Source organism: Cydia pomonella, chromosome 19 (assembly GCF_033807575.1).
Source record: "Cydia pomonella isolate Wapato2018A chromosome 19, ilCydPomo1, whole genome shotgun sequence".
Taxonomy (NCBI): Eukaryota; Metazoa; Arthropoda; class Insecta; order Lepidoptera; family Tortricidae; genus Cydia; species Cydia pomonella.
Window position 1 is genome coordinate 10784356 of NC_084721.1, and position 11461 is coordinate 10795816.

Sequence of the window (11461 nt, forward strand, 5' to 3'; positions counted from 1 at the left end):
TCAATAAGGCTTGTGTTGAGGGTACTTAGACAACGATATATATAATATATAAATATTTATAAATACTTAAATACATAGAAAACACCCATGACTCAGGAACAAATATCCATGCTCATCACACGAATAAATGCCCTTACCAGGATTTGAACCCGGGACCATCGGCTTCATAGGCAGGGTCACTACCCACTAGGCCAGACCGGTCGTCAATACATTATGTTTAAATATTTTCCATTATCCAGAGAGAAAAATGGGGACTACGTTAGTAGCTCCCTACTAACGTAACGTACGTACGTAACGGCTGTCCCCTTTTCTCTTAAGTTTATTAATATAAGAACTCGCTACCTGTCATTAAAATTTGCCCCGCAAAATCCGATGTCTGATTACAATACTCTGCGTCATCAAGCATTCCGAAAGCTCTAATATATACTCAATTAAACCATTTACTATCCGTTCATCAATTAACCTTACGATCACCCACAAAAAATCAATCAGTATAAAGGACGTTGCTTTTTATACCCGCGTTCAGTACCCGACCAGCATCCAACATTCGTGGGCGTCGTACTGTGACAGGGTTCCAAGATGCTCACTATCAGTTTACTTTTAGTACTTTGTGTGTTTAACGTAAACGCTGCTGTGCAGAATGTGACCTGTCCCGCTGTGAGCACTAGAGAGTTGGATTTGAAAGAAGTAAGTGTTTTAGATCGCCATTTAAAGCGATCAGTACCCCTAGTGTAAATTTGATCGACATCATAACGTGACGAACGCGTTTGCGTTAAGTCTCATTTTGTATAGGATTTTGAGTTTCCAAAACGTTCCGCTTGGCGCGCTTTTTCTAAATCCAATACACAATGAGACTAAACGCAAACGCGTACGTCACGTTTCGAAATCGAATCTATTTACACTAGGGGTACTGGTTATAAGAAATTAAATTGTTTTAACTTGTGCAGATTTTATAAATGAAGGCTCCTTCTCGTAATCAAGTTTTAAAATCTTAACTTTATATGCATACGCAGATACGCACACGCAGTGTATCACGGATACACCAATGAGTACGAACAACACTCAAATAAATAAATTTGAAATTAATTTATCAAGTTGGATTTTTAACCTTTTAACCGCCTTAGTCTGATATATAAGATATACAACATACAACTCATTTCACCGCTGCCTGATAAATAAGACAATACTTCGTGCAACTTCGCACCAGCGGCGCAGCGTTGACACGACGAGCACTCTCGATGAATAAATCTAAGCGGTTAAAAGGTTAAAGTTCGTGTAGACCTACCTATGTACAGTAAGCTGCAGAGATAACTGACTCCTCTACATAGAAATTTATTTGCAGGGAGGGTCAGTTATCTCTGCAGTTTACTTTAGGTACATATATTCCTACAATAGTAGAAGATTTTACAATGCCCCAATTGTGAAATCATGAATTTCCGAACTATGTAAAAAATAAAACAATTTTTAACTTATTTATTTTATTGTACATGTACAAGTTGTAAATGGTTCATAGTTAGGTTGTAACGCCGTCATAATATAGACAGGACTTTCCCGATATCTTTAGATAATAATTTAATTAACAATTATCTTATGAAAGGTTCATTATTAACAGAAGTTTGATATGAATAATAATCTATAGATTACTAATTTTAAGTACAAAGTTAACATCGAATTATTTAATCTTTTCCTAAATATACAGATACAGAAATTACATATTTTATTATATTAAAACTTTTTTTATTAAGTACAATCGGGGACATTCGCGGTGAACCACCTTAAGAGTGAAAAGTCGAAAATCTATTAAACATCTTGCAGGCGGTGAGGCGATAACACAAAAGTGGTGACCAATAGTATGGCACTTGAAAAAAGTGGGTGTCAAAAAATAGCTGAGCTCAGTCAAAGTTTATTGTCGTCCATTGTCTTTGGGACGGCCGGCATTTGGAAACTAAGATAAGGTATCCTAAACGCTTCCTAATTGGTTATATTTATGGGGAGGCGAAGTTTAGCCTAAACAACAACAACTAATAAACTGTCCTTACTACATATTGTTTGTCTCATTACCTGCTTTTCCCCGTTTCATGATTAAGATAAAGAATTCTAAATGCATCGTAATTGGTTATCTGTGTGGGAGGCGAAGTTTGGCTCGCTCGTAAGGATCGAGGCAAAAAAATTCTGAACTGGTTTACCGCAAATGTCCCCGATTATACATCAGCATCATTGTTTTCGGCAATGTTGCTGTGACAAGACATGCCCAAACTCAAACACCATTTATTTAAACGAACTATAAAAATATACGACCAAGCTACATGGTCATTTGTCATTCAGAATGTTATTTTGTTTCTCTTGCGAGCATGACTTAGAATTCCCCTTCTTTTGGGAATTCTAAGTCATGCTCGCAAAAAAGAAAATTTGAGCGCTCTAAGTAAAACAAATGCCCCCAAACGCGAATACTAGCGTCCCAAATGGTTATTGTTGCGTCCGAACCTCTATTTATTACTTATATTTATTAACCTGGGTAATATCGGTCATAAGTGGCGGTCAAAAGCGGGAAGCTAAATTGGCGTTTGCGTCCGCACTACCTGGTTTGATCAGACAATTTAATCGGATTGGCAGAAAATTATTCCCGTCTGGACTAGCTTTTAAAGGAGTATTCCATGAAATTGTCTACTGTTGTCTCATACAAACGCGAATTTTCTGAAGATTTGCAGGTCCAAGAGTTTCCTTTTCTGTGAGTGTGACTAATGGTCAGAAATATGAACAGGAAAATAATCGCCTGCTTTAAAGGCCGAAAAAAAGTCTCAACACAGGAAATGAAATGCGTCCGTACGGGATAGCCCGTGGAAAAGGCGCTATGCAAGTATGCATAATGCAACAATATTCCGGCACTCTTCTCCGCCGGTTGTAATGCAAGAAATTAGGAGGCCAATTCGAACGTATACACTAGCATAAGAATGATATCTGAATAATGTCTGAATATGTACGGCTAAGTACGAGCGAAATGCACGATATTTAAATGACATCATTTGGACGTCAGTGTACGTTCGAATTGGCCTGTACATACATGTGAGATGTCATCAAATTCCTGTTATCAATGTTGCAATTAACTGAAAATCAGGGTTAGAAAACCATCAATATAATAATTTTACCAAGAAATAGATATCAATTCAATTCACAATAAAACACGCTGCGTAAAATAATTTAAAGGTAAAGAAAAACTAAAATAATTTATCTTTGTTCGCCACCCGCCTCCAACTTCGCCTAATCATTTAAAATTATATTAAAACTTACTCCAAATCCTAAATTGAATACGCCCACGAATGCCATAATGCAATTTATAGTGGAGTTATGATTGAATGCGAGTTAAGGCGAAGTTATGTACTAAAGGCGAATTTAGGGTACGTATTTTTGCCAACCTTTTTTTTTCAATGAACTGCAATTGAACTGCTGTGGGGTTTGATTGTCATACTGCTACGTTGCGGCATCTGGTATTATTGCCCTTAATTCGTGCGTATTGCTGCAGTTTCCGCCTTAAAATATAATAAGCTAAAGACGTAAGTGGACGAGGGTCATTCTACAGCAATCTCATTCCACTGGCTATACCTATTTGCAAATTCCCAGGAGATCCCGCTGAGCAGTTATAGTTGTAGATGGAACTTGACATGGATTACACAGTCACTAAAAATGAGATGCTAATAAAGCGGCATCCCCTGAGAATTTGGGAATAGGTATGACCAGGGAATGAGATTTCTTTAGAAAAACCCACAACCGCCCCGAAATCGTCTTTCTCTAATTCCTTTCTGGATATTATGGCCCAGTTTCATTGGCCAATAACTCGGTCAATATACAGCATGCGGGTGACTCCCCGCCGACTTCCCGAATGCAGGCACTATATCCCGGGCTGTATATCGAGCGACTCATACCGCTAGTCGTCATACCGCATACGGGGAGTCCCCGTATTTGTATCGACCGAGTTAGCGACCAATGAAACGGAGCCATTTAAATTATTAAAAATATTTTGATTAAATTTGACGTATATGAACCACGACTATTGCCCTTCGTTTGATTTCTTTCCAATTTTTCATAGCATACAATGGTTAAAATACAATAAATTGCTTAATCATATTTTTGAATAAATTTAATTCGCAATCTTAAGGCTTTTCGCGAGGGCCTGTATCGTCATCATCATCATCATCCTGATTTTTCGGCCCGATTTCGATTCCGCTGTGATCCCAATAAGATCTATCTCCGATATTTTTTACGTCCCCGAATCGAGCTACTTCTGTCAATTATACGACATATAAACGACGATATCTAAATGAGAACTTATCTAAACCAGAACTTATCGTTATCGTATCTCATTCTTAGAATCGAACCGTTTAACTTTCGCGCGATAGACAAAAAATCACAGACATAACATGCTTAGGTCTAAAATGCACTTTAGAAATTTGTAGGCAACAAATTATGTACAAAAGCTAAAAAATATGAAAATTGCTTCTAAAAACCGGCAATATAATTGTTTCTACGTATCAATTACTTTTTTATTTATTTCAACGTAAAAAACACAGTTTATTTCAGCGTTCCCGAGGACGCACTTCCATCTCGCTCACTCTTAACTCACTGAGAGTGAGAGAAGAACACTTACTTACTGCACCTTAAATGTGACTTTGTCTTTTAGCTAGACGGAAAATGGTACCTAGCAGGCGCGGCAACCGACTTACCTCTGGAAGGAGACTGCGCGATGGTAGTGTTTAACCACAAAACTGACAACACCACAGATGTCTCCATCAGCTGGATCAACAACGACACTATCAGCTTCTACAATGGCTCGGTAGCTTTGATGATGGACCCCAATAGCAGTACTGGTGATGTGCTGCAGATAACTTATACAGGTAATTTTTTTTTTAATACTACGTCGGTGGCAAACAAGCATACGGCCCGCCTGATGGTAAGCAGTTTCCGTAGCCTATGTACGCCTGCAACTCCAGAGGAGTTACATGCGCGTTGCCGACCCTTAAACCCCCCCACCCCCCCCTCGTTGAGCTCTGGCAACCTTACTCACCGGCAGGAACAGAACACTCTGGTAATGTCTTATTTATTGATTTTTATCTTTAAAATGTTTCAATTAATTTCTCGTAATCGTTTATATTACTAATAAGGCCAGTGATTGACCTAAATCTTCAATCCAAAGTGATGATAATGACAAAGATGTTGAGTTATATTTACAATACAATACAAATATTCTTTATTGCTCACAATATGAATGATTTGATTTACTTTAGGTATGCGTTGCCTAATCAGAACCATGCATGTTTTAAGGAACTACAGAACCAGTCTCCTAACTTCTATTGTCATACTCAAGAGTCGAGAAAAAGGTCTTTAAGAATCTAGATAATACTTAATTATCAATATGTAAAGTTATCAATTCCAATATTTTGAGTGATTTTCAATGTCTTGTTCTGATGATGTCACAATATTTCTCTCTGCGGGAACCATTATTGGTTCTGAAATCTCAGTGTTTAAACAAATGAACATGACTCACTTAATAGCCTATTAATAATATAATCAAGTAGTAATAGTTGGTAATAGCATCGAGTACGTCACTTACCTAGTTAATGCTTGTTGCAGATAAGCAAAGCCAGCTGTACTACTTCCTCGATGTAAACTATGATCACTATGCGGTGGTGTTTTCGTGTTTGGACAGTAATGATGGCAGCAACAGCAGCACATGTAAGTGTCCTTGTCTATACATATTTTGTAATACTTTTACAATTTATCCATTACTTTTATGGTCCAATAAGGAAGCTGGACACATGGGCTAGTCGATGGAACGTATGGTTTAGTGTTTTTTATCCTAAAATATCGGGAGACTGATGGGCTTTGGTCAGAAAACATAGAAAAACTCAAAAATGCACGTTTTCCCAGAGATAAGACCTCGATAGATTGATTGATACTTGATATTTGTAGCAGGAAAAAAAATCGAAGTAATTTATATTTACGTGACTATTATACCTATCTAATAATACCTAGGACATAGGTAGCACAGATAGTACAAAACTGTAAAACAAACCTAAACGCACTGGCTAGCTCCAACAAAGTCATACTTATATGGGTACCAGGGCACTGCGACATTAACGGAAACGAAGAAGCGGAGAAACTTGCTAGAAAGGGCGCAGACACACCCCTGGTCAGCCCAGAACCGTTCTGTTGAACCATAAAACGGGATGCACATTCTCTGCTCAGCAACTTAGAAAGAACGAGGGCAATCGATTGGTGGAAGTTCGTCAAGGGACAAGAACACCCGAAAGCTCTAATCAAAGGTTTCAACGGTAAAACTGCTAAGGAGCGGTGACTAGAATATTGACTAGACGCGGTGAATAGAAGTTAAACAAACATATTTCAAATTGTAATAAACAAGATGCGACATGCTGGTTCTGCCAGGAGTCAGAGGAGACTGCACTGCACATTATCTGTACCTGTATACCACTAATGTCAAAAAGAAGTACCTACTTAGGGTGGTATGTATTGCAACCCTATAAGGTAGGTACAGAGCATTACAGCGCAAAGAATCTGGAATTACCGCTACACATCAAGTAAATCTACAATTAGAGTTATTCTAGATCGTCGTAATGAAATGTTCACGTTTATCTGTTTGGACGGGTATAATGCGGCAGTAAAAACCAATTTTCCGCATGGATGGGGGCCGTGCTCTCGGACGGAAAGCCGCGTGATGCTGCTACTCAATTATTTTTTAATTAGTATATTTCATTAGTTTCTTGCAGCTTAGAGGTCAATGAACGGTCATGATCATGATTCTTTAGTCTAATGCCATCGACGTTTTACCCTTTAAACTGTGGCATTAATGTTTGGACAATTTGTAGTTAGAGTAAGTACCTATCCTATAATTTTTCAATTTTTCTTTGCTGCAGCATTTTGTCTATAATTTTAACAAACGTTTGTGTTTGTTTATCAAAGCTAAAAAATAATATTTAGGGGATAGATGATTTGTTTTAGTTTAATTTTCCAAAAAATATATTTATATATTTTTGGGCTATACATATATTGTAAGATTTTGTGAATCATATTTATTCTTCCTATTTTTACAAGCTTTTATTGAGTTTCACCTGTCCTATTGTTTTTGCGTTTGTAACCAAATCTTGCATGTTAAATTTGACCCACTTTCCGGTTCCCGATTATGGTACCATTGAGCTGATTTGTTGATGGAGACAGGATGTGGCCATAGGAACTCTGTGATTAAACAACGCAACATAGTCGTGATTGGGGTTTTTAGAATTGTCTCTATGATTATTAATTGTCTCTGGAAAGAAAATTACGTACGACCAGTGATAAAAGCTTGTATAGTAAACACCCCTATAATGGAACAGGCACCAGTAATGGAATGGTATAGACAAATCCTGTAAAACAAGTATTTACCATCAGTTTTTAATCGCTGGCAACATTTTATCATAAACAAGAGCCAAAAAGCTGCTTAAGTTAAATTTTTCATTGATATGTGTTATTTTGAAAATGAATGGCGCCATACATTCCATGACTGGAGCAAAAAACCACAATTTTAATTGGTTAATAATATTAAAACCAATTGCAGTAGCTTTCATTAAATACATAGAAAACATAAAGGGTGAATTGGACATTCAACTTTTAAAGCGTAAAGCGGTGGAAATTTTACAGGTGTCGGTGAAATATCAAAAACACTCCAAATTTACTCTTAAATGTTCCATGATTGGTGCCGTTAACATACTTACTAAAAATGAAATTTTTGGCACTCTTATTTTTACATTTAGGCTTAATCTAGCATTCCAATTGCAGATGAACTCTGGAAGCTCAGCAGAAGCCCGCACCTCAAAGACCAGGACGCCGATAAGATCAGCAAGGCAATAATAAATTACAACCTGCAAGACACCCAGTTCGTCAATTTCAACGCCACAGAAGATACTTGCAGCGGAGGCAGCGACATGCATCCCTCCATAGTTATTACGTCGGCTGCCACACTTGCACTATTTAGAAGATTTTATTAAGTTTATTTTTGTTTAAAAGTCACACTAACACGTCGCCAAAAACCCGCTCCCATACAATTTAAGTTATGCTCTGATTTTTAAGCGACATGCTTTAATGTCATGAAACGTGGTATGAAGATTTACGTAACATATTCGTTGCTAGATATTATAACACAAATAAATTAGAGCGAGTAGAAATTTTGTTTAGTACTTACTTACTTACTATTTGTAAGTACTACAATATAGTTTGTACAATATAGATTTGTCAAATCTAACCTTTAATAACATGACATTACGACTCAAGGCTCGCGTCTTCATGAATGACACGATCTATATCTAGCAACGAAAAATAGTACCAAAAACTTTATGCCAAGTTCCATGTGTAGCATCATCGACTAATAACACTAGATCAGCGTCAAGTGGAAGATCAGGCCGCGTAGCCAACGTTACAATCGTTAACGCTCCGTAGCGTAGCGTAGTCGTCTCTCTCTATCACTCTTTCATATTAGTGCGACTGTGACAGTTGCGTTTCGTTCGCCACGGAGCGTGAACGATATGCACGTTGGATACGCGGGCAGTACCGCTACTTGACACTAAATGTCACGAGTGTTGCATTAGACGAAGTGTATTGCTCAACAATTTAGAATTAATATTAAAAGCGGAAGCAGTTGGAAATAGAGTTCCGGTTTAATATTGGCTGGAAATTATAATATTATATTATTAAAAAAGTACTGATAAATTCGCTATGATTCTAGATGGCGGCTACAAAAATAAGCAGCGTTTTTGGTTACGCGCTTGTCAACGGGATTGACGGTCTAGTGTTATTAGTCTATAAGTGGTAATAAAAGGGTCTAGCCGCAATCCTATAGTGAAACTGCCCCTGGCTGAAATGTATACCTTTCTTAGAAGCGTTTTTTAGGCCTTTGTAAATAAGTTAGAACCTTGATTTTTTTTTTGAAAATGTATTGCTATTAGTGCCATGTATAATCCGAATTTCAAAGAAATCTAACCATTAGTTTAGCTTAGAAAAATTAAAAAAGATTTTATATATTTTTGTTTTTTTATCCAAACCAAGGGGATTCCAGGCTTGAAATATTGTAAAATGATATCTTATAATAAGACCAATTAACGCTTCTAAGAAAGGTATACATTTCAGCCAGGGGCAGTTTCACTATAGGATTGCGGCTAGACCCTTTTGATCGGAAGGTGGCTATGTACGTACGTGTGACCGTTAATTCTCCAAATTGTCCCGTAGGAAGTAAGTGGGTGAGTCCATAGCCTGGGTAACCTGTAGTAATTACCACAAAATCCGAACGGTTTTTTTCCAGGTCTAGTGCGGCCCTCTGTCCAAAATGTTTGTATAATCTCTCTCGGGCTTAATCTGACCTTTTCAAGTGGTCGCTTGTTACTCGTATACCAATAATGCTAAGAACAGCATTTGACGGTATTAACAGCAACACCATTAGCTGACCGTAGGTAGACCTTATTTCGTTGCTATAAGGTTTGCGAATGATCAAGGGGCTTAGCAAAGATGACAATCGTTCGCAGAAAAACGAAACGAAACCCTATCTGTCTTTATTGCACTAATAAGGAAGAGTGACAGAGATACAATAGCGTTTCGTTTCGTTTTCTGTTAACGAGTGTCAGAGGCTAGGCCCCCAGCTGCGTTTACTTGGAAGGTGATGGCCTTTTATTGTTTTTTAGGTTTATGTTTGCTCTCTTGTTGCAAAGAAATTGACGTGAAGCAACAAATAGCATGGGAAGAATAGATTAAGAAACTATTAAGAAATAAGTCCAATAAAAATTTGAAGATAAATGTGACATTTTCAAGAAAAAGGTGCCACTTTGTCGCTTACAGTAAGGACGAAATTTGCTTGTATCTTACTCTATACGATTAACCTGTCAGAGCGTCTACATGACAAACGACCACGTGGTTACCTTTTGCTTGAAAACGACTTAAATATCCAGGCAAGAGAATTGTCTCTCTGTCGGTATGTATATTTTTGATAAGGTAAGTGAACTTTATTACTTTTAATGGTACATCCCCCTTAAGAGTATAACTACAAAGTAGAGAATATTCGGAGGATAAAATGTTTTAGTTAATAAATATTTATTCTTTAAACAATAAGTTCTAATGTACAAAATATGATGTTAAATAATAAATTTAATGAAATGCATGAGTTATTCAATGGTGTATTTTGAATGCGATTAAATAGCCTTGTTTCCCACATATTATTTATTTATTTATATTTACATATTATTTACAGAACTGGACGCTAAGCGCGACGAGCTAAAGGCCAGACCACTTGTGGCCATAACTTACAATTGTATTGGAGGGGTGCTGACTTGCAGTGAGTGTGGCCGCACATTTGCTGCAAAAATTGGCTATGTCAGTCGTTGAGAGCACACCAGCGACGTTCTCAGAGGTAGAACGCAGTCGCTGTGGCCGAAGGCGGCTAGGAGATGATGATGATGATGATTGCACAAAATACAAAAAAAATACAAATGGCGTACATACTGCCTAAAGGCATTCTACCATAGGGCTAAGGAGAGAAGTAATAAACACATATCAGAATATCATATTTCTAGATGGGGTAAATGGACTTAATTTAGGGAAAAGGATCCAACCCACCAAAAACTGTCAATAAAATTCTACTTTTCTATCAAAAACAAAATCATTCACACATTCAGGGTGGATCCTTTTATCTGAACTATGTTCACGTATAATGCAGTATTGAAAATATATACATAGTCGTGGACGGACGGTAAATAGACGAAGGTATTGGTATTACCGAATTATAAAATCTGTCAAAACTGTGCTAATGAAATAAATTTTGCATAGTAAAAAAAAGATTCAATTACTTATATTTTTTACTTTGTGATCGACAGATGATTTTTGCATATGATTTTCTACTTTAACAAAAACTGGATAAAGTCCATATTAAAAACACAAATTATCACGATCAAATCCATAAAGTGAAAAAATAACTATTATTGTTTTTTATGATATAGGAGGGATCCACACCAGAGGAGTTGTAAGTACGTTGCCGGCTTTCAAGATGGGAGTACGCTCTTTTCCTGAAGGTTGCATTAGTTTGGAAATACCGCAGGTGACAATTTATTGCACCATTTAGCTGTGCAAGGAAGTTTCTGGAAAAATGCACCAAATTTAATAATTTCTATACAGTTTTAACTAATTCAGAGGTTGTACCTAAGTTTCTAGTCAACGCCATCTATTAAATGGGGGCTTAACTTTATGCTGACTACTTCCCTTAAATCCAGCAGGCGTGTAGGTGTCTACAATCGCGCATTGTTGTACCCACGTTTGCGGCAGTTCGTTCAAGACTTAGGTAACAGATGGCGTTAAATTTAAGTAACATTATATTCGTAGCTTTGAAGTTTATTCTCAAAAGAATTATAATTTTATTTCGTTCTAATATCGAACGAAA

General features: G+C 37.1%; 1 protein-coding gene across 1 annotated transcript; it reads left to right on the forward strand.

Annotated features, from left to right (window-relative positions):
- The first annotated feature begins 299 nt into the window (after positions 1-299).
- On the forward strand, positions 300-8218 carry LOC133528561 (lazarillo protein-like). Its single transcript, XM_061865987.1, has 4 exons — positions 300-687; positions 4676-4889; positions 5626-5727; positions 7825-8218. The coding sequence occupies exons 1-4, from the start codon at positions 580-582 to the stop codon at positions 8031-8033; spliced, it is 633 nt and encodes a 210-aa protein (XP_061721971.1). The 5' UTR covers positions 300-579; the 3' UTR covers positions 8034-8218.
- The last annotated feature ends 3243 nt before the right edge of the window (positions 8219-11461 follow it).